At 42.2% G+C, this 24,671-nt stretch overlaps 1 protein-coding gene across 1 annotated transcript in view; it reads right to left on the bottom strand.

The window, feature by feature from the left end:
- Nucleotides 1–3,732: 3,732 nt before the first annotated feature.
- SH3KBP1 (SH3 domain containing kinase binding protein 1) overlaps nt 3,733–24,671 on the bottom strand; it is a 568,203-nt gene continuing 547,264 nt past the window's right edge. The window contains exons 14-18 of the mRNA XM_082244592.1: nt 24,051–24,160; nt 23,496–23,624; nt 20,933–21,186; nt 7,316–7,379; nt 3,733–4,389 (exon numbers count right to left, since the gene is read on the bottom strand). Coding sequence (XP_082100718.1) covers nt 4,348–4,389; nt 7,316–7,379; nt 20,933–21,186; nt 23,496–23,624; nt 24,051–24,160 — 599 coding nt within the window. The 3' untranslated portion in view covers nt 3,733–4,347. The remainder of the gene's footprint in view (nt 4,390–7,315; nt 7,380–20,932; nt 21,187–23,495; nt 23,625–24,050; nt 24,161–24,671) is intronic.

Genomic DNA, 24,671 nt, shown 5'->3' with positions numbered 1-24,671 from the left:
GTGATTTGCAGAGCAGTGCGCTCCGAATCACATGCAGTGTCTGTCATCGCACATATGTGAACCGGGACTAAGTCATTTTCTAGCAAAAAATAAAGATTTTAACTTGTAAGCAACAAGTGTCAGAAAAAGGCTTAGTCTTTAAGAGGTTAAACTGCCCTCATTTACAGACGGAAATGCATTCCTTTGATCTAAAAGAACAAAATGATACATTGTAAAACATTGTGTTTATAGTTATCTAGCAGCCTTAACAACAGTGAGCTTTTAGAAAAGAGCTCTGTAAGAATTAAGGACATGCCGCTTTAAGATCGTAAGGGGTGATTCGAGATCGCATTTTTTTTTTTTTAACGATTAATCATGCAGCTCTAGTCGCTACAAATAAAACATACTTTTTTCATAAATGTTTTCCAACTTTCTTTTTAACACGTATACCTCTTTTATACATCCCTAACAAGTGAGTATAACATTTTCTAAAAAGAAAGGGACCATTTATTAAAAATATAAGTGTACAGTCTTTTTATAGGTGTCGATACTAAATATTCATGGGAAATGCATTTGTTCATAGGAGTCCCCCCCCCCCCCCCCCCGAAAAAAAAAAAAAACCTGCCCGAATCTGTAGTACTGATTTCTGAAGAAATGTTTTGCTGCACTAAAAGATGTGTCTGCACAGGCTTTTTCTCTTCCCCATCATATGAGTGCAAAAATCCCCTGACCTCAAGCATTAAGGACCATGTTTACTTGGATCTGCTTTTATTATAAAAGGGGAAGACTGTTGGTGGGAAACATTAGTCAAATTGCAAAGCTGTATACAGTTTTAAAATGAGGAGCTTTTGAAATGGCTGAATGCAAACCAAACACTTTCTTTAAATAGCACAGACCCTAAAATTCAAACTTTTCATTATGGTTCCCAGCAGATAGGCACACAGGGGCAGTATATTTAAATTCTTTCACAGAAAGGGATGTACATTTTCTAAAATAACTGTGGGGTCATATAGCCATTACAAATAGTGTTTAGCAGATATTGTTATTGTGTGTGTTCAGCAAAATTTTTTTTTTTTACTTTTGGATAGGGTGGAGAGTGAATAAAAAACCCCTGCCCTGAATTGTACTGCTAACAGGGGCCCCACTTGGGATATTTCTCTTACTTGCTCACCCATTGAAAATGGTTTTACCAGACAGGAAGCAAGGGGAAATTTGCAACAGTTTGACATAATATATATATATATATATATATATATATATATATATATATATAGTGTGTGTGTGTGTGTGTATATATATATATACACACACACATACATACACACACAGTTGTGCTCATAGGTTTACATACCCTGGCAGAATGTATAATTTCTTGGCCATTTTTCCGAGAATATGGATGATAACACAAAAACTTTTCTTTCACTCATGGTTAGTGTTGTAATTATGATTTAAAAAGAGTAAACACAATTGATTGATAATAAATGGCTTCAGCCAAACACTAACCATGAGTGAAAGAAAAGTTTTTGTGTTATCATATATATTCTCAGAAAAATGCCCAAGAAATCATAAATTCTGAACTTATGAGCACAACTGTATACGCTGTATATATATATATATATATACAGTGGGTACGGAAAGTATTCAGACCCCCTTAAATTTTTCACCCTTTGTTATATTGCAGCCATTTGCTAAAATCATTTAAGTTCATTCTTCTTCCTCATGAATGTACACATAGCACCCCATACTGACAGAAAAACACAGAATTGTTGACATTGTTGCAGATTTATTAAAAAAGAAAAACTGAAATATCACATGGTCCTAAGTATTCAGACCCTTTGCTGTGACACTCATATATTTAACTCAGGTGCTTTCCATTTCTTCTGATCATCCTTGAGATGGTTCTACACCTTCATTTGAGTCCAGCTGTGTTTGATTATACTGATTGGACTTGATTAGGAAAGCCACACACCTGTCTATATAAGACCTTCCAGATCACAATGCATGTCAGAGCAAATGAGAATCATGAGGTCAAAGGAACTGCCTGAAGAGCTCAGAGACAGAATTGTGGCAAAGCACAGATCTGGCCAAGGTTACAAAAAGATTTCTGCTGCACTTAAGGTTCCTAAGAGCACAGTGGCCTCCATAATCCTCAAATGGAAGACGTTTGGGACGACCAGAACCCTTCCTAGAGCTGGCCGTCCGGCCAAACTGAGCTATCGGGGGAGAAGAGCCTTGGTGAGAGAGGTAAAGAAGAACCCAAAGATCACTGTGGCTGAGCTCCAGAGATGCAGTCAGGAGATGGGAGAAAGTTGTAGAAAGTCAACCAGCACAGCAGCCCTCCACCAGTCGGGGCTTTATGGCAGTGTGGCCCGACGGAAGCCTCTCCTCAGTGTAAGACACATTAAAGCCCGCATGGAGTTTGCTAAAAAACACCGGAAGGACTCCAAGATGGTGAGAAATAAGATTCTCTGGTCTGATGAGACCAAAATAGAACTTTTTGGCCTTAATTCTAAGCGGTATGTGTGGAGAAAACCAGGCACTGCTCATCACCTGTCCAATACAGTCCCAACAGTGAAGCATGGTGGTGGCAGCATCATGCTGTGGGGGTGTTTTTCAGCTGCAGGGACAGGACGACTAGTTGCAATCGAGGGAAAGATGAATGCGGCCAAGTACAGGGATATCCTGGACAAAAACCTTCTCCAGAGTGCTCTGGACCTCAGACTGGGCCGAAGGTTTACCTTCCAACAAGACAATGACCCTAAGCACACAGCTAAAATAACGAAGGAGTGGCTTCACAACAACTCCGTGACTGTTCTTGAATGGCCCAGCCAGAGCCCTGACTTAAACCCAATTGAGCATCTCTGGAGAGACCTAAAAATGGCTGTCCACCAACGTTTACCATCCAACCTGACAGAACTGGAGAGGATCTGCAAGGAGGAATGGCAGAGGATCCCCAAATCCAGGTGTGAAAGACTTGTTGCATCTTTCCCAAAAAGACTCCTGGCTGTATTAGATCAAAAGGGGGCTTCTACTAAATACTGAGCAAAGGGTCTGAATACTTAGGACCATGTGATATTTCAGTTTTTCTTTTTTAATAAATCTGCAACAATGTCAACAATTCTGTGTTTTTCTGTCAGTAGGGGGTGCTATGTGTACATTCATGAGGAAGAAGAATGAACCTAAATGATTTTAGCAAATGGCTGCAATATAACAAAGAGTGAAAAATTTAAGGGGGTCTGAATACTTTCCGTACCCACTGTATATATATATATATATATATTTCTGTCTGCTTTGCTGTTGAAGATTTTCCCTAAGAGCCCATTCACATTAGCGCGACTTGTCAGGCGACTTGTCAGCCTGACAAGTCGCGTTCGGTCGCGGTCCATTGATTAGCACAGGACCCGTTCTAATAGGAGCGACACAAGTCGCTCCGACTTAGAAAAAGGGTCCTGTACTACTTTGGGGCGACCTGGAGCGACTTGCATAGACTTCCATTATGTGAAGTCTCTGCAAGTCGCGCAGAAGTCGCGGTGCACGCGACTTCACAGGTCGCCCCCCCAAGTCGTGTCGCACTAGTCTGAATGGGCTCTTACATCCTGTCTAATGAAACCATTGTCAAAATAAGCCTTAGATAACAGTAAAAACCCAAAGAGGGTTCTAATCCTTCTCCCCACTATCTGGCTGGACATATGGACATATATATATTTATTTTTTGCACAATTGTGCTAGGCAAAACAAAAAAAAAGGCACAAATCATATTTAATTGTCATTTTCCTATTTTAAACACACATTCCTAAAGTACAGTGAAAATAATTTCAGAAGCTTTGTATCACATTGCATGGACAGTACATTGCATATGTACGTTTATAGGTCATAATCATAGATGTAAATTAATACATCAGGGCATCTGGGAAGAAGAAAAAATAATAAAATTAAATGACATAATTGCACACCATACAAACTGTTCAGGAGTCCGAGATAAAGACGCAAACACACATTAAAAAAAAAAAAAAGGGGGGGGGGGGGAAATTATAAAGCTTGTAAACAGACAATCTGAAATACACGTTATTCATGGAAAAATATCATAAAAAAGTACCACTCTGAAGTAAAACTGCCTGAGTTTCCTTCATTCGCAGTTTTAAGAGGAACACTTGAGCACAACATGAAGTTGTCTTGATAAATACGTGTGCCGAGCACTACAAATGTCACCAGGGGCTCCTTGGTTGGTAGAGCTGCTGTTGTGCTTTCTGAGCTTCTGAGGTGAATCTTAAATCATTTGGCACCAAAAATATTTTGGCCTGTGTGGGAAGAACAGCTCTTCATTCTTGGCTTTCGGTGGATGAAAGTTATTTACTATCTATGGTTCATTCATTTGGACTGTAGAGATTTCTTTATTTCGTTGACATCCATCTGAAAAAAATAACAAAACCTGTAGGTTTATAAACTTTGGCTATCAAACAGTGCTAGCAAAAACCAACCAAAAGTTACACAGAAAAGAAAAAAAAAATGATCATGATTCTATAGTTTAAAGTGGAACGTCACTCTCAATCAACATTGACTATTTTGAATCCTTGTGCTGCTAGCATCAGAAAATAGATAGGAAAGTATATCATATTTACCCATTTTAAACTTTTTTTTTTTTTTTACAGGTTACCTCCTGGTTTCCAGGTCTAGGCAAATGATGTCATACATCCCAGGAGTCTTCAGGAGGGGTTTTCTCAGCTAAGTGCACCCTTCTGCCTGAGCTAAGGACAGGTGGATTACTAAGTAAATGCTACATGAATCATTTGCCCTTACTCAACATGGCCACAGCGATAAATGCTAGGGGGTGTTTTTTAAAGTGATTTCTAAGCAAAAAAAAAAGGCATTCAGACATGGAAGTTTGTAGCAGGTTGGTTGGTATGTGAGCTGGGAATTTTCCCTTGTTGTTTTTTGACATGCGTTGCCCTTCCATGTGCTCCATGCTGCAAAGGCCAGTTATAGGTTGGGGTGGTTGCCATTTGTTTGCACAGGATGAGTCAGTTTGCTTTGAATATTAAAAATGAATGAAATAGGCTTTTTGGTTTATGATGCTTAGATGCATTGCAGCTCTGCTTTAAGCACAATTATACCAAAAAGGGTTTAAAAGATAGAAAACCAAGGAATGAACATTCCCTCTATCCACCAAAGTGAGCACAGTGGTTGAAAATAGCCAAAATGTTATCTTATACAAAAGAAGGCCACCAGGTCCTAGTCATTATCCGTCATATAGCCAAGAATTGGTCAACTGTTCAAAACAGCTTTCTCTATAGAAGTTTACATTTTCAGCTAATGTGCCCTAGTCATGGATCATCATGAAGTCATGGAACACAACAGAATCCGCAGGCAGTAAACCTCCGCTAAGACTTCAGGAAATACAAGGACTTTATTCCAAACTTTGCGACATACTGTAATAAACACCTATTTATTTAATTGGCATGACCAAGCATTTTAGATACACAGTGGAGAAAATGTTTTTTTCTGCAAAGTACTTTATTTACAGCATTTCTCGCAGAATCTAGATGGAATCAATCTCTTCACCAATAATATGCCCCTAGGTCATTTTTCTGAGGTTACCCAAGAAATGTCACATTGCCTTTTGGTTATGATTGTTGCACATCTACTCTTCCACAAGTGATTGGCTGTTCAGGAATTGAGAGGTGCACTATAGAAGCAAGGGAAAAGAGTCACATGCACCTCATACCCAGAAGCATCGGGTATTTTTCTTTACTTCAGTGGGGAAGGGATGAACAGAAGAAAAGGGGAGGTGCATGTAACCCCTTTTCCACTGATGGTTATTTTTAAACGACTGATTGGCGGCTCATAATTTACCCAATGCCATTTGTGAATGGGACTGGATAAAAATTGTCACATGGCTGTTCTGCCTGCTAACTGCTGAATACCAAGATGTTATTAGACAGCACTGTACTGAGCCGATCCATGGAGCTCAGTACCATGTAATCGCAGTGATTGGTCATCACGTTATTGTTGATCTCTCCTCTTCAGCAGTAGGTTGTAGTCATTTGTGAATGGAAGAAGAATGCTGTATAAGCAGCAGCTGCAGATCCATTTGTTCTTTTTTTTACAGACACTGGGGTTTTTTTCCTTTCCCTTCACCACCCTCCTCTCCTAAAAATGCGAGCCGATCCATGGAGCTCAGTACCATGTAATCGCTGTGATTGGTCATCACATGTTATTGTTGATCCCTCCTCTTCAGCACTAGGTTGTAGTAATTTGTGAATAGAAGAAGAATGCTGTATCATCAGCAGCTGCAGATCCATTTGTTCATTTTTACAGACACTGGGGTTTTTTTTTTCCTTTCCCCTTTCACCACCCTAATCTCTTATAAACAGGACCTAAATTCTGTCCCTATATTGGCGCTTTTCCACTGCATGGAACCGAACGGTTCGGCTCGCTTTTGTGCTTTTCCACTGCTGGTACCGCATGATATGGTGTAGGAACGGTTCGGTACGGTACGGCGACGCTTTTCCACAGCATGGAACCGAACGGTACGGCTCTCAAAAACAGTACCACCTCGATTGTGGTTCCAAGAGGTACCATACCCGGTACCATATTCCACAATCCTTTGCATGCAGTCACTACTAGCCACTGATTGGTCAGAGAATCCCACCCACCCCGTTGTTATCCCACCCACTTAACTTTAGTACTAGTTTAGTGGAAAAGCAAACCATACCGTACCGTTCCAACCCCATACCATGCGGTACCAGCAGTGGAAAAGCAACTGGGCCAAGCAGGGCCGAGTAGAGCCGAGCCGGTACTTGCAGTGGAAAAGTGCCATATGTGAACTGTATATTATCCTCTCACCTTTGTTATCCAACACGTCTACACAACAACCCCTTCAACTCCAGCCTGACTCTGTATGGGACCTGTATTTTAACCCCTTCACCTCCTCCTCCTCCCTCTGGGTGTGACCTTGACATTTACTATATCTAGTAGACCATTATTAAGCTCTGTGTTTTACCCCATAAGTACCAGTTTATTTATTTGCATAAAATTGTCACAAAAAATGTCTACTTTCCAAAAAAGGGGTAATGTGTGGGTGTTTTTTTTTTTGCTAAATTTTACAACAGATAGAAGAACAGTTTTTTATATTTTTTCTAAATAACAGAGATTAATAAATACCACCAAAAATAAAGCTCTATCTGTCTAAAAAAATGTAATAAATTTGGGTGCAGTGTTGCATGACCAAGTAACTGTCAAATTATTAAAACACAGAAAACTAAAAAATGGCCTGATGATAATTAAAAAAAAAAAGTAAGGCCATGAAACAATTATAACCAGGCTGATATTGTTGTACCTGTAATCGTAGACGAATCTTCTTTTCCTCGTCCAGTTCCGACAACAGCTGTTTTATCTCTTTTCTAAGAAAGAAACACAATGATTTGAGCGGTTATACAACTTACTGAAGTTGCTAAATGTATTACTCGTAAGACACTTATATTTATACCATACATTGTACTTAAATTAAATACTTAATCAAAACCAGTCAGGTACAAAGTGTAAATATAGCTGTAAATAAATTCCTTTGCATGAACCGCAGCATATAAGACCTTGAACTCACATTGTGAGTTGTGTTAACTATTAATCAAATCAAGGAAAAGGGAACAAGCAAAGTACAGAAACACAAACAATTGCATATTATTATTACTCTGCATGATGAAAGGTAGCCCCTGATGCAGGGCCGTTTGAAGGAATTTGGGGGCCCCAAGCAAAATGGACATGGAGGCCCCCCCGACCCCCCGCACACACGCAAAGCCTACAGAAACCACAGCATAGCCATACAGTTTAAGTATCTATCTATCTCTCTCTATATATATATATATATATATATTTACATATATGATATAGACAGATAGATAGATATAGATATAATAAAGAAAGAAAGGAGAGAGAGAGAAGGGGGACAGATAAACAAAAAGAGACATAGGAAGACTAAGATTAGAAGGGAGATAAAAAAAAAAAAAAGAAAGAAGTTTTCAGACCTGTCGGCACTCGGGAGATGTAGAAGCAGAGGGTCCTAGCAGCTACTCACCCTGATGCTATCTGCTCCTCACTCATCCACACAGGCTGCAGGAATTTTATTGCATTTAGAGCCCTGCTATCTGTATACAGTAGGAGCTGTCAGTCTGCACTGTCCATGGGCTGGTCCATACACCATGCTCTGCATAAAGTCTAGCTGGTAGGCCAGGGATCTCTCTTGTGTCTGCAGATCTTATCAGACTTTTTACAAACCTTTTGAGGCAGAGAGGGGCCCCCTTGAGGGAGATCCCGATAACAGTGTCATTGCACTTTACTGCATTGACGATCAAAGGGGCGCTCACAGCCTTACACAGTGTCGTTGCATTTATTCTTAACCAGTCGTTGTCTTGGGGCCCCAGGCCAGCTCGGGGCCCCAAGCAATTGCTTGGTTTGCCTACCTTGTAGCAACGGGCCTGCCCTGATGGAAGGTTATGGGATTGGTGCTCAGGTTTGTAATAACAAAGACAGCAGAAATAATATACAATGGGTACAGCCATGCTGAACTACCACTAATCATATGTATCTAGTGTAATCTGGGGACATCCCTGAGGTATAGGAAGGAGTCTACCTTCTGAGGAAACTAGAATGCGGTACAGGCAGGAAACTTGTGATCAAAACACACTGCCCTTGCAATCTGCAGCGGGTGTCTATGCAAAGTTAATGACACCCCAAACACAGGTCGCAAAAGCAGAGCGTTTGCCTGCACCAGATCGCAGGGTACAAAACTACCATGTGATCCGGTTGCAGTGTGTGTTCAAAAGTAGTGCATAATTTAGTGCAATGCAGTGTGATTTGAGTCCATTCAAAAACGGATGGGCTCAAATAGCACCGCACTAAATCGTATGTGAATTGCGCATCCCTGTGCGATTCATAGGCAATTCATAGTGTAAAGCGAGCCTTAAAGTATACCTTAACATTTTTTTTTTTAAGTTTCGGACAGAGTGGAGAGGAATTAGAACGCTTGTCAGGTTATATTGCTGTCTGTGTCTCCATTAAGGAAATTCTCCCTCTTTATTTTTCCTGTTTACCATTATCATTAAAAGAAAATCCCAAATTTTGGGTTGTCCGCAGAAAAATAATACAGGGGAAATCTTCCCATGGGGACACTAGTTCTGGTGACCTGGGCGTCCACAAGGAATTCCCTTAATTTGCAGAGATTTCCTGTGACTTCCTGTTTGGCTATAGGACAGGAAGTGAAGGGAAATCTCCGCAATGGGACACAAATGGCAAAAAAAATAAAATAAAATTACAGGGGTTATAACACTTCCTTCAAAATTAAAAAAAAAAAAAAAGTTTTCTACTTTAACAGCAGTTTAATGGCTGCCTGTGCCTTTAAGATTTATGAGCATATTCAGACAAAAATGTCTTCGTTAAAGAGATTTACCCTCACTTACTGCCACAGTTTTAGAATACAGGAAGGGAAAATATGCAATAGGAACAGCAAGCAAAAGCTCAAGAAAAGTTAGATATAGGGCACTTGACTTTGAGCTATTGTCTGTCAAAGAAACAGTAGTAGTAGTATTCGTAAAATAGCTTTGGCAGGGGTCCTCTAAAGCAGTGGTCCTCAACTCCGGTCCTCAGGGCCCACTAACAGGCCAGATTTTAAGTATTACCTTGGGGAGATGCAGACTAGAGTACTGCAATCACTGAGCAAATGATATCACCTGGGATGTATTTCAGTTATCTTGCAAACCTGGCCTGTTAGTGGGCCCTGTAGGCCAGGGTTGATGACCACTGCTCTAAAGAATAGGGACCTCGCAGACTGAGGAATTTACGCAAAAACTAAGGAGAGGGCAGCAGACATTTGTCTTGGGAGTCTTTTAATACTTTCATAGTAAGAATCTAGCATCCAGCGCTCAGATGAATCCTAATACCTCCTAACAGAAATCATATACACACACAACAACCACCAGCAGCTGGAATAACTCTGTCCCCCTGGGCAGGTAAACAATAGAATCACGTCTTCATTTAGACAGGGGGTTAAGCCATATTTTTGCCACCTGCCAACTGCCCCCCTTAAACTGCAGTAGCCAGTGGATGGGGCGTTTACATGCTTCGTGGCTGCGGCAGAGTTTACCAGATTTGTAGCAATCGGGGGCGGCTACACATTCAAGTAAAGTGACACAAATGCCACACAACTGCATGGAATGCACGTGGTTGTGGCATGTTTGTTGGTAAAAAAAATGGGGTAAATCAGGCGGTAAGAAGGCATTGCAGCACATCCTCACTGCTTGTCAGTAGTCTCTGGAACATGATCTGAATGCAGATCGGGCTTCAGAGGAATGGGAAATTTAGACGCATATGTAAATCTATCCTAATAAGCGCTGGTATCTTTTTAATCATAATCTGATAACAGGGAGATAAGCTATAGCCAATGCATATTGGGGGCCAAAATCTCTCCTATATCATAAACAAAATCCTGAGGAATAATCCCAGGCTGGAAGAAAACAAGAGAGCTATCTTAATGGAGTGTTCTTTGTTTTCATGAGCAATCAAAAGTGGACGGCGATTCTAGCCTCTAACAAAAAAAAAGTTTTAATTTTGTTTTTATCACTGCTGGAGATTTTCCTTCACTTCCTATCTGGTGAAAAAATGGATTTTTGTAAGATCTTACCGTAAAATCCTTTTCTCTTAAGCTCATTGACAGACGTAGTCTTCTTGATTCTCAAGAGCTGGGTTATGTTGTCTCCGCAGGAGTAGGACTAGGCAGAAAGACAAAACGTTCTGGCTCCACCTTAGGGGCAGTCCCTGAGGGTATATCCTCCCTCTCTCTGCTACAGGGAATCAGTTCTGTTTTAAAGCAGTACAGAGAATTTAACCCAACCTAACTCAATGATAGAGGGGCGGGTACTACGTCTGTCAATGAGCTTAAGAGAAAAGGATTTTACGGTAAGATCTTACAAAAATCCATTTTTCTCTATCGCTCATTGACAGACGTAGTCTTCTTGATTCTCAAGAGCTGGGACATCCAGAAGCAGTGCCACAAATGAGGGGTGGGATTGACAAAATCAAATCCAATCTAGAAGGCCCAACCGGTGCCAAACTAGAAGTTTTAAAGGCTCATTATAAACAAAGAATGAGACTAAAGAAAAATTTTCCAACGGAAAAAACCCTCGAGGTAGACCACTGGTCTCCTCAAATTGCGGCCTGCAAAACCTTGCGGCCAAACGAGGCATCAGACGATGCCATTACATCAACTTTATAATGTTTAGTAAAGGTATGCACCGACGACCAGGTAGCCGCCTTGCACACCTGGACCACTGACGCCTGATGGCGAAAGGCCCATGACGCAATAAGTGCCCGAGTGGAGTGCGCCTTAACAGGGAACGGGGGCTCCCGACCCTTAATAGAATAAGCCTGTACTACCGTCTGTCTGATCCATCTGGAAATGGTCGTGGCAGATGAAGGCAACCCCTTTTTGGGTCCATCTGGGATCACAAAAAGTGAATCCGTCTTGCGAAACGAGTCTGTCGTTTTCAAGTATACCCTGATTGCCCGGACCACATCCAAGGAGTGTAAAGCAAACTCCCGAGGATGACTGGGCTTAGGACACAGGGAAGGTAATACAATTTCTTCATTCAGATGAAATTCTGAAACCACTTTTGGTAGGAAGGATGGATTCGGACGAAGAACCACCTTATCTCTATGAACCACCAGATATGGTGAACGACAAGATAATGCGGCCAGTTCTGACACCCTGCGTGCAGAAGTAATAGCCACCAAGAAGGCCACCTTCTGGGACAACGTGGGTAGAGGAATCTCCCTAATATCTTCAAAGGGAGGTTTCTGAAGAACCGACAACACTAAATTAAGATCCCAGGGGGGTAACGGCGCGTGCACTGGCGGAGCCAGATGTCGCACCCCCTGGATGAAATTCCGCACCAAGGAATGAGTAGCTAAAGGCTTCTGAAAGAAGATAGCTAACGCTGAGACCTGACCCTTGATAGTACTCAAGGCCAGTTTCTGCTCAACCCCTTGTTGCAGAAAAGCTAATATTCGACTAATCGAATAAGACCGAGGATGGAACCCCAACGGTTCACACCATGCAATGTAGGACTTCCATGTGCGATGATAAATCTTTCTGGAAGTCGCTTTCCTTGCTTCAACTAGAGTAGGAATAACTGAAGCTGACAAACCTTTGTCCTTCAGCACCTGGGTCTCAATAGCCAGGCCGTTAAAGCCAGCGATCGTAAAGCAGGATGGAAGATCGGTCCCTGAGACAGTAGGTCCTCCCTGAGAGGAAGTCTCCACGGGACATCCGCCACCAGTCTGACCACGTCGGCGTACCAAGCTCGACGAGGCCATTCCGGAGCTACCAGAATTACTGGAATTCCTTCCTCCTCTATCCTGCGAAGAAGTCTTGGCAGTAACGCGAGAGGAGGGAAGGCATATATTAGCTGGTATTGCCCCCACGGGGCGATCAGTGCGTCTGCGGTTTCTGCTAGAGGATCGCGGGAGCAAGCCACGAATCTCTGAACTTTCCTGTTGAATTGTCTGGATGGAGGGACCATTCCCCCTGATCCAGAGTCTGACGGCTGAGATAATCTGCCTGCCAATTCTCCACCCCCGGAATGAACACCGCAGAGATTGCTGGAACAAATCGTTCCGCCCAGCGAAGAATGCAAGCCACTTCTTTGGCCGCTCGGGCACTCTTGGTGCCCCCCTGGTGATTGACATAAGCCACGGCCGTGGCATTGTCTGACTGGATCCGAACCGGGCTGCCCTGGAGCTGCTCGGTCCAGTGAATCAGACAAAGTCTGATCGCTCTCAGTTCCAATACATTTATCGGTAACCTGGATTCTTCCAGGGACCAAAGTCCCTGGACAGATAATTGACCGAGAATTCCTCCCCATCCGGATAGACTGGCATCCGTGGTCACTATCGTCCAATATATTGGCAGAAATGACTTTCCCTGGCTGAGCATCGGAGACCGAAGCCACCAGACCAGAGACTCTCTGGTCTGTTTGCTCAATCGGATCTGATTGTCCAGGGATTCCGGATTCCGATACCATCTGAGAAGAATCTCTTGCTGAAGAATTCGGGTATGGGACTGGGCAAATGGGACTGCTTCGAACGAAGCCACCATCAACCCCAGAACCCTCATGCAAGTCCGAAGGGAAGACCAGCTGTTGGACAGTAACAACTGGACTGCTGATTGAATCTTTCGGAGTTTCCCTACTGGAAGAAAAACTCTTGTCCTGACTGTGTCTAAAATTAGACCCAGATATTCGAGCCTCTGGGTGGGAACCAGAAATGACTTTTGCTGGTTCACCAGCCACCCGAATTCCTGTAAAGAAATCATAGTAATTTCTATGTTTTGTAGCAAGGTCTGAGGAGACTCTGCATGAAGCAGAAGATCGTCTAGGTAACCAAGGATCGATATGCCTCTTTGGCGCAGAAGTGCCAACATTGGGGCCAACACCTTTGTGAAGACCCGCGGAGCCGTGGCGAGACCGAAAGGTAACGCCCCAAACTGATAGTGGTTCTCTTCTACGGAAAAGCGTAGAAACCGCTGATGTCCTGCGAAAATGGGAATGTGAAGATAGGCTTTCTTGATGTCTATGGACGCTAGGACATCCCCTGGATGCAGGAAGGCTGCTACTGTGCGAATGGACTCCATTCTGAATCTTCTTATGTTGACAAAAGAATTGAGTGCTCTTAAGTCCAGAATTGGACGCACTTTGCCCTCTTTCCTGGGTATTGTAAATAGGTTTGAATAAAACCCTTGAAACCGTTCTGTCCAAGGAACGTGGACTACCACTCCTTGTTGTAGTAAATCTGTGACTGCTCTCCGCAGATCTTCTAAACGATCTGAGGATAGTCGGATATTGGAAGGGAAGAATCGCGCCGGTGGAAGAGATCGAAACTCGATCTTGTACCCTGACCTTATGACTTCGCAAACCCATTTGTCCGGGATTCTGGAAAGCCATGGATCCGGGAACCGGCGAAGACGTCCCCCCACCCCAGTTATGGGTGGGGGCGCACCTTCAGGCTTTGGACGGTTTATCTTCAGGTCTGGAGGGGGCGGGCTTTTGCTTGCCCGACCAACGACCCCTGACGCCTCCTGCAGGAGCTTTGGAGGACTTAGTTTTTTCACCTGCGGGACGAAAAAACCTCTTGTGAGCAGAAAAAGAAGGCCCTCGTCTTTGACGAGTTCCTCTACCTTTAAAATTTTGCGGTAAAAAGGTGCTCTTTCCACCCGTGAGATCCTTAATGATCTCATCTAAGTTGGCTCCAAATAGACGCTCTCCTGAAAAGGGGATATTAGCCAATGCTTTTTTGGAACCTTGGTCGGCTAACCAACCTTTTAGCCACAGTGTACGCCTGAGAACCACTGCTGAGACTGATGCTCGCGCCAATAATGGAGTGGCGTCTAACGCCGCATCACACACAAACTGTAACCCCTGTATCATTTGTTCCAACAAATCTGATACCGCCTGAGGGACCTCTTCTAAGTCCCGGCGTAACCACTTGGTCCATTCAGTTACAGCCTGCGAAACCAGACCAATAGCTATTATAGGTCTGAAAGCTGATCCAATCAAGGAAAACATGGTGCGAGACATAGCTTCTATCTTGCGATCCACTGGATCTTTAAAAGACGGAGCGTCTTCTAAAGGAATAACCGTGGCTTTATTCAATCTAGCAATTGGTGAATCCACCACAGGTGGTTCTGTCCATTTCTTAATGAGGGTTTCCTCAAACGGATAACGCCTGTCAATGCGTTTAGAAATAGTAAACGTGCGTTTTGGCAGACGCCATTCTTCTTCGATTGGATTGCCAAAACATTTGGGCAATGGAAAAACCTTCGCCACTTTGATGCGTTTTTTAGTCCCAAAAGGGATTTCAGTTTCAGCTATTTCTGATGGAATACCCTGTAACCTTAAGGTCTCTTGAACAGATACAATGAGTGCGTTTACCAACGCTTCCTCTCGGGCTATGGCGGATGCCGAAACATCCTCCTCACTGTCTGAAGAGACAGGACCCGAGACACCAATCCCAGATGAAGTACCTGCAACTGCAGAAATGGGCTCAGAGTCTGAATCCGAGGTTTCAGATAATATGGGGTTAGGCGGGGGTCGCTTTCTCGCGCCCTGTCCCTGACAAGCCACTTCCACCCGGGACACAAAAGTTTCCATAATAGCTGACAATGATTCAATTGTCAATGGGGTGCTGGAGGATCCCGCAGACCCCTCGAGGGGATCCGGAGGAGATACATGAGTGGCAGGGTCCATGTTAATTCAGGACACTTTTGCCAGCAAAACAAAAAAAACTTTTTTTTTTTTTTGTGTGTGTCTCCCCCTAGCGCAATAGCGCCCCTCAGAGTACCTGCTTCTCGATCCCACAGAGAGAGAGAGGGACCCCCAAGGCTCACCAACTAATGCAGTGCAGCTTCCAACCAACTGCAGTCAGCGTCCACCATACCGAACCGACAGGCACCCTCTCTTCACAATACCCTCTCCACCGGGGTGGGGGTTTGTGGACCACTTCGGACGCCTCGACTCTCTGGTTCCTGGCGTCCAAGCGAGACTTTTAACTCGCAAGGTCAGTCCCTCCACTGGGACTCCGTCGCGGCCGACCCAGCGCGGAGCTCTGGTCTGCACGCGCTCGTAGGCAGAAACCGGGGTGACCACTGGATCTCAACATCCAGCCCGTCGCCCGGCCCCGCATACTTACTTGAATGTGTCGCGGCCGACCAAGCGCAATGCCATGGTCTGCGCGCGCTCGTAGGCCGGCTGGGGTGACCACAAGTGTCGCCCAGTCCGGCATTTTGCTTGAAGATCTCACAGGAAAAAACACTGGAGAAAAACTACCTAAAAAAATGTCTTTTTCTTAAAGAAAAAAAGTCTTGCCAGGACCAAAAGATCCCAGCAAGGAACTTAGGTCCTTACTCCTGACTAGACAGAAAAAAACTGATTCCCTGTAGCAGAGAGAGGGAGGATATACCCTCAGGGACTGCCCCTAAGGTGGAGCCAGAACGTTTTGTCTTTCTGCCTAGTCCTACTCCTGCGGAGACAACATAACCCAGCTCTTGAGAATCAAGAAGACTACGTCTGTCAATGAGCGATAGAGAAATGTTGTCATAGTGGCAGTGAGTAAGCAAGATCTTTTATGCCCCAGACAGCAGTAAAAATTTGACAGGGGTTTTAATCCTTCCCCAGTCTATCAACAGATATTAAACTCAACCTTTGGCTAGACATACGCTCTTAGGAGAGAGCTCCTAATGAAGCATAAAACAATTCAGTCATATATACATATATATATATATATAGATATATAAATATATATGTAATTGGAATAATTATCTGTTTGGTGAATAAAGAATGCTCTGCTTCAGTGGGTTCAGGATAGAATACTATCTCTCGCAGGCAATGAAACTCTTTCCAGTAGTGGACCCTGAGCCATCTGGGGTATATATTGTAGTCTGCAATGAGCAGACACCATTGTAGCTCACAATCACAAAAAAACAGAGGCTTGTAAGGCAATTTAAAAAAAAAAAACACCATGTGAAAGACGACCAGTTTTTGAAAATCTGGGTTAGAAAATGGTAAAATAAAAACAAGCTACAGTGCATGAATTCCTTAAAGTAGGGATCCTAAAACTACGACCCTCCAGCTGTTGCAGAACTACACATCCCATGAGGCATTGTAAAACTCTGACATTCACAGACATAACTAGTCATGATGGGAATTGTAGTTCCTAAACAACTAGAGGGCCATAGTTTGAAGACCCCTTCCTTAAAGTGTCATTAAACCCAAAATGTTTCATTTGCATAGTTCATTACCATTACGTCTTCTACCTGTGTGCTAAAGCTTTTGATTGTAAATCTCTTCATTCATTGTAAATAGCTGGTTGATAGGCAGCCAATCCTATGGCTGCTATGTTGCCACTGCCAATGCACCTACACCAAGATTTACTGTTGGGAAGCCATTCACTTTCCTCCTCCAGCAGCCCAATGTGACTTTTTTTTCAAGCAGCTTGCGGGGTAGCTCGATCACTTTGAATGACAACTCCCCCTTTCTTGCTACACGTTACAGCAACAGCACCAAACTTTTCTGTTTGGCCAAGGGACTACAGAGATAACTTCATACAGTGACAATTTCAGGATACATCAGAGGCTTTCTGCTTGCTCTGCCCACCAATTTTACAAGGCGGTGTGGAGCAAGTGAAATAACATCATGTGACCATTGTGTAGAAATAGGAAAAAAAGGTATTTAATAAAATAAAAAAAAAGAATAGTTATGTGTTCTATCTACAGTTGCTTATATTGCTATATCAGGCATGTGAATGGTTAGCTCTGGGTTTAATGACACTTTAAAGTGGAAAAGTGAAGTGCTGTGGGACTTTATATTGTAAGCTCTGGCAGTGCAGAAAACAATGTCATATTTTTTATAGTTTTTGTACACAAATGCAATAGTAAGAATGTAGTAGTAGGAGTTCTGTTAGTCCAATTGATCTAGCCTTAAATTGCCCTTTCTGCTTCTTTTGAAAAAGCTCCAAAGAGCCCTCCAAAAAGCTGAATGTGAATGGCTTTTACTAATCATTTCCTGCGCTCCTATAAATTGATATTTTGGGACATAATTGTTTCCGTTTTTGTTTTTCTTCCGATGACATGGTCATAATCTAGGAAGGGAAATTACTGGCTCCTAATAATAGCAAGTCAGCCAATAATTAGAATACCGCTAAGTGGGGAGATTAATTAAATCAGAGCTTTTGAAGCTATATGCAGACTGGATAGGAACAGTAAGCGATGTGAAAGTGGAAAATGATCAAACTAATAATCAGGGTTAAGATCGGAGCACTGTGCTTCATCATAGAGTTTTCTTTTCTGAAATCACTTTAATTTTAGGTGTAAATTACAGGGTGCGTACCAGGAATTTTGTACCACTATTAACTTACCAGACATTTTAGATTGTTATTATTTATCTTAAATACAATGTTTCAGGTAATATCCAGTCAGATGAATATATAACCCTATATGAATATGTAACCAGATGTCGCCTTAGTTTACATGTTAACCTGTTACAAGTTTTAGCACAGTGCCCAAATGCAGGGGCCAACCTGTCAGCAGTATTGTTGCCTAAGCAGTATCTCCCTTACTTCATGGACTGGGGATTGTGATCCAACCTTCCCTTCTAATGCCTACCACAGCCAATCAGATGCCAACAAGGACAACACGAAATGAGTGTCACTGCTATTAATGAACAGAATAATTTAGGCAGTCTATGTAGGGGTGTGGGTAGGTGTTGCAAGGATCTAGAGTACATAGGAATCAGATCATTTAGATAACTCAGCCTATTTTTAAATGTTATGTTACACTGTAAAAAGTATAATTGGCATATGGCATATTATATTATTATATGCTTATGGCATATTAAAGTAATAATGGCATGCTTTATAGTTCTAAAAGTTCTATTATTAATGGGAAGTTACCATTTTTTTTACAGGTTTTCCCAAGCATGATTTAATAAATGGCAAAGAGAGCAACTCATATATGGATATTAGAATCACCATATACATATTCTGTCTATCTGTGGGTTTGCCATTATTCCTGGGAAGTGTTGCAAGTCCCCACTATCACTGCCATTTAATGTGGCCTTCCTGCAATACATAGAAAAAAATAAATAATAGGGAAAAAGTTAATAAATATACTTTCCTTACACCCAACTTCCACACTGTGTGTAGGGGGTGGGGGTGGAGGTGGGCGCTGTAATGTGACGCAGCCTTCCACTAGATCCTGGGAAATGCGAAGTAGCCCACATCTCTCGAGATGACACCCCAGCACAATGCAGGAGCATCTTCTTCTGAGATTTGGGCTTCTCAGCATTCTCAAGAATCTTGACAGAAGGAATATCACAGCTACCTAGGTATCAATGGAGAAGCCTAGTGAGAGCTAAGTTTTTTTATGTATTTCTTTTCCCTACAGTGTTTTATCATGTGGGGAGGGGTAAATGATCAACCTTGGTGTTTTTAGTGCAAGGATCACTTTAAAAACAGCTGATTGCAGAGGGTTTATTCTGAGCTGAGCAGCACAGCTACTCAATGGTTAGCACTTCTGCCTTCCAGCACTGGGGTCTTTAGTTCAAATCATGGCCAGAACGCTATCTGCAGTTTGTATTTTCTCCCTGTGATTTGGGAGTTCCCCCCCACACTCCAATGTCATATGAGTAGGTTGATTGGCTCCTGTCTAAACTGGCCCCCAGTGTACATATTAATGCGAGATAGGGATCTTAGACTGTAAGCCTTTCAAGGGCAAGGACTGATATGAATAAATGGTATATAAAGTACTGGGTAAATTGATGGCCCTATATAAATGCCTGTAATAAATAAATAATAATTAAGTAAACCTAATAGGAAGCACCACTGCCATACCCATGATCACAATATTAGTATGCAATGTCAATCTATCATGTAGAATGATATGATAATGGCATTAGTGACATAGTAATGCCTTTTGCTCATTGGCATTGGCCCTATGCGACTTAATTGGCATTGGCATTGGCCCCATGCGACTTAAATTCCAACATTTTCCCCAGCCTAGGAAGCCCAGGTGCAGCATGTAGCCTCCCATACACAAATTGCTGTACTCGGTTATACACCGGTGCTATCATAAACACAAGTACAGGTATATGCATACTGTACAATAAAAAATGTGCATCAGCTTTGCCGTATACCTGAGTACAGCCGCAAACAATCAGTCATGTCTAAGGGAGGCTATAAGCAGCACCAGGGCTTCTTGAGCAGGGAAGACAGCAGAATTGAAGTTGCACAGGGCTCAGATGCCCAAGTGCAAGAGGCCTAAAGAAAGGCTTGCATCCTATTCTGGAGCAAGGAACAAAACATTTTTAGTTTTTAGGCTACTACTCACCCACTAAGCTTCTACTTTTTTTAGTTGTGGAACACTTCTATAACCTTTACTTTGTTAAATTTACAAGAGTGCATTATTATATATCGCTTTTTTAGCATACAGCCATGATAATGGTAGCCCTAGCCTCATACATAAATAGGGTTAAGTGCTGGTTCAGATTGGTGCGATGCGGGAACCCTGCAAATCCACTGCAGGTTCCCGCATTGCATCTGACTCACAGGCAGTTTACACTGTCACATGCGATCTGCTGGGAGAGTCAATACAAAGTTAATGACACCACCAGATTAGTTTGCATATTGCAGTGCAAACTGGCAATTCGGATAGGAATCGGATCGCATAAGTGTAAACGCCCATGCAATCCGATTCTGGTGCAGACCAAAAAAAGGGTCCTGCACGACTTTGGTCCGAATGCGATGCAAATTCAGCCCTACAATTTGTAGGGCTGAATTTGCATTGCACAGACATCGTATGTGATTTGCATAGCAGTGAGGTGCAAATCACATGCAATGTCTGACATTGCTATAGTGTGAACCGTCACTTATGGCTCGTTTCCACTGAGCTTTCTGGTACGGTTCGGTACGGTACGCTATTTATGCCGTTTCCATTATGAATGGTACCCTAATTCCGAACCGTACCACTTTTTGGTACCCTTTCGTTGGGGTACCAAGCACATTAGTACCATACCAACAGGGTGGAGCTACACTCTGCAGAACTTTGATTGGTTGACAGAGAATCGTCTATCACAGCTTTCCTGCTACACCACGCCTATCATGAAAGGGTACTATTGGCAGTGGAAACGCAATGTGTACCGTTCCGAACCATACCGTACTGAACCGAACCATACCACGCAGTGGAAACGAGGCATAATTCTGCAAAGCCTTCACTGACATTGCTCAAGTACATGGATAAACAAGGAGGAAAACTGAAGCCATTATTGTAACATAAATAGCACACTTATTTTACAGCACAAAGTCTCTCTAGTATGTTAGAACACCAAGTATCTATACGTGTTTATATAGCAGTGCATACTTTTGTTGGTCCTTCATTGTCTCGATGATGCTTCTCAGCTCTTTGACTTGTACTTGTAGCTCTTCCAGTGATGTCTGGTTGGTTTCACTTTTGTGCCGTGTGTCAGAACTACTAAAGGATGGAGAGTTTGATCTGTGACTGCTTGAGGTAACAGAGTGGAACGCTGATGGTGCACCAGAAGCCCCATGTGAGAAGCTAACACTTGAAATTAAACCTCCAGGTTTTGGGGGCAATGCAGCTTTGTTGTCTGGCAACTGAAAAACAAAAAGAGCAGCCTAATGAAACTAAGAAAATGGGATTTTTGTACTTACCATAAAATCCATTTGAGTTCAACAATGGACACAGCACTCCATACATCATAACTAGTGGGTATTGATATTGCCTCCTCCAGGAGTAGGACTTGGTAGAACAAAAAACACCTGGCTATGCCCATGGTCTGTCCTCAGCTGGTATATAATCCCCCTCTCTGCTCTAGGTAATCAGTTTAGTAGCAAGCAGTATTAGAAGTATCAGAACTCCATAGAGGGGTGGGTGCTGTGTCCATCGATAAACTCAGAAAAATTTATTTTACGGATCAACTCGCTATTGAGCATTTGTGGGCCAATAAAGTGGCTCTGTCAATTTGAGCTTTGGTGAGGAATACCTGCAGATCTGACTCCTACTTTTGTACATATGCAGGTACATACTGTAATCCTCTGAAGGAGCATTTAACATTTTTGTATTGAGCGGATAGCGAGTGGTGTATGAATTTTCCATCCTGACATAGGTGTTTTCCGGATCCAGGAGAGTGGATGTCTGCGTCCTTTCGCCGCACAAGACTGCATTTTTTCAACCTTCTATAGACCAGACTGTGTCTGGCCATATACGTCTTTCTACTCCTGAGCTGCTATCTGCCAGGTCTCGCTGGACCTCACTGGTGTGGCTACCAATATTGAAAATACATCCTTTCCTGGGCCAATGCGATGGACATCACTGCTTGTTTTTAATAATTTAGTGGCTACTGTATGCAACTCTTGTCAACATAATTGATCTGTTATTATTATAAAATATACAACCCCGAAGAAAGAATGAACTTCTGAAATGCGTCAGTGTTTTTCTAGCCCATTCTGCCATGGTGTTTTAATCACGGTAGTCCAGGGATCAATACAGATCCACATATATTTGTCTGTATTATTTTGACTTTTATATACACCAGCCACTATTGCTATGTCTTTTTAATCAAATTGTTAATAAAACTTGTATGATTTTCCAATTTGACTGTATAAATATATTTAGGCCAGTAAAGTCCCATTTAGGGGGGGTCCTTTCTATCTTCTTCTATAATATCGGGATGTAGGCCTTACCCCTTGATCAATCATACCTTCATTTATCTAACTAAGTGTTCGAATGGGGTCAAAGATCTGTTATATTTGACCTGGTGAGGGATAAAATTCAGGTAAAGACACAATTGGTGCATTGCCCAGTAATTCAATGGGGGGTGTATGAGGTTACTCATCTCCTGTGTCTTCACCCCCCCCCCCCGGAATGCAAAGTGTACGCACCTAATACAGCCAATATCTGCTAAATTGAGAAAATATTTGTTATCAATAATAAATCACTGGTCAGAACTCAGGGTGTTGTAAAACTGGCATTAAAGGCGAGGGATGTGGAGACAACCCCTTCTGAGAGAAAGTTTGGTGGATGAGAGCTATCCTATGGTGGGGTGCCCTTTAAGTGTCAAGTATTGTTTAATTACTACCCACAGAAGAGCAAATAAGGCCACAGGAGGTTATTGATACAGTAAAACTCTAGACAATTGTAGGGCTTTGTAGTCCCACATCTTGAAGTCCTTTGCCCCCACTACATTTAGGAAGAGTAAGGATAAAAAGTCTTGACTGGTTTCCGGTTCGTCATTCCAAATCAATTTCACTAGATCAGTGCAAATGATGGCAAAATAGGACTATTTAATCTAGGTATTTTTATTGGTAATGCATAGAGTAACTACAGAAGTTGGGCAGCGTCGTCATTTTTTAAAGCATCCATACCAAGTGAGGGTTAAAAAAAAACGCCATAAACGAAGATCCAAATAGATTTTTGCCAGTAAGGGACTAAAATTGGCCTCAAATACCAAAGATGGGTTCGAAGTTATGTTTGTGCCCATGTACTCTTGGGGTGTGTCCCCTTCTTTAAAATCCAAGCAGTATTCTTGGAGAGGGGACACACCCCAAAAGCTTTTCCTAAAAAATTGTATGTTAGTGCAAATAAAAAAAGTACCACGGACAGTACTCAGTTGTTTCTGTCGCAAGTGCACTAATACGGCTACAATCACCTCAAGCAAAATTAGATCACCTTACTAGAAAGGGATTTACTGAATGTAAGATTGCACACTAGGGAATACTCACCCATAAACCCGGCTTTTCTCTGCTCCAAAGACTAACTGTATAATGTTAGAGACACAGACATTCACTATATTCCTTATTATTCCATCTAAAAAAGCGGATACTAAACACACTATGTAACCCTAAGTGGCATTACACTGGTAATATCTTTCCAATAAACTCATAAGCTAATAATTCTGACTTGCCTGTGATGCTGTGGTAGGTCGGGAAGATTTCTTGGATGGTTCTACTGATCTTTGTGCCAAGTTATTAAGATCTTCCTTATCATCTTCTGGACTAGGAGAATCAAAGAAATCTGGACTGGAAAGAGATGACTGCCAGAAAAAAAAAAAGACAAGACTTACAAGATTCTGATCATCGCACATGAAACAGATGGTGTGTACAACCTATATGGAGTAACATTACAGGTAAGCAATAAAGGTACATTGTGGTTAAAGAACTCAAATATATGTGAAATAAAATATCTGGCAATGCCCACCATCAGGCTCTTTCTGATCTCTATCCTTTGTGTTAGAACACCGATGTTGAAGTCTAGCATAAAGACTCTGGTATAAATTCATACTGTTATTAATCAACATTTATTTTAAATGAATACATGGCTGGGTTTAATAGTGTTTTTTCATAATCTGCCTGGAGTTCAGCTTTAACTAGGCCCCTTGATCTTCTCTTCCTTCGGTGAACTATACTCGCAAGAATAGGAATGTCGTCCCTCAGAACTGCATTGCATACACTAGACCTACCGATGTTAGAGACTGTGATGGTGGGCGCCTCCCACTGGATTTGGGTCTTGATGCGGTAGGGTGACTAAGTTTCTCTCCGACTGACACTACAGAATCAAAGCCTTCGACATCTGCAAGATAATGGCAGCATTTGAGTCAAGTGACAAAACACATGTAGGCTGAGCATTGTTTACCCTTTCATCACCAGAGGTAACTGATGCCTAGATGTCCAGGCCAGATTTAGCAGTGTCACCATATGTCAGTTCACTTGGCTAGTAGTCTATGGTCTATTTTCCATATATATTATTGTTTTAAGGACATAAAAAGGTACTCCGATTTTCTTTACAGACTGACATATACAAAAAAATGGAAAAATATGTTTTTTTTTTTTTTTTTTACAGTGTAAGCTGCTACTTGTTAAAGGTGAGACACAGATTAACACTTCCTCAGCAAAGGCATCATGCAGGGAAACCTTTATATACGGATTGAAGGTGGGAATGGGTTATAGCAATTCTCACTCTTGAAAACTACTAAATATGTACCTAGGAAGCTCTAAAGTCCGGGATCCTTAAAGTGATTGTAAACCCTTACCTACCTTGTAAAACTACCCCTTCAGTTTAAAATAGAAATAAAAGGCAAAAC

Source organism: Pelophylax lessonae, assembly GCF_965119305.1.
Source record: "Pelophylax lessonae genome assembly, chromosome: 2".
NCBI classification, from domain to species: domain Eukaryota; kingdom Metazoa; phylum Chordata; class Amphibia; order Anura; family Ranidae; genus Pelophylax; species Pelophylax lessonae.
Note: the sequence above shows the minus strand (reverse complement) of the source record. Positions and strands in the feature narration are given on the sequence as shown.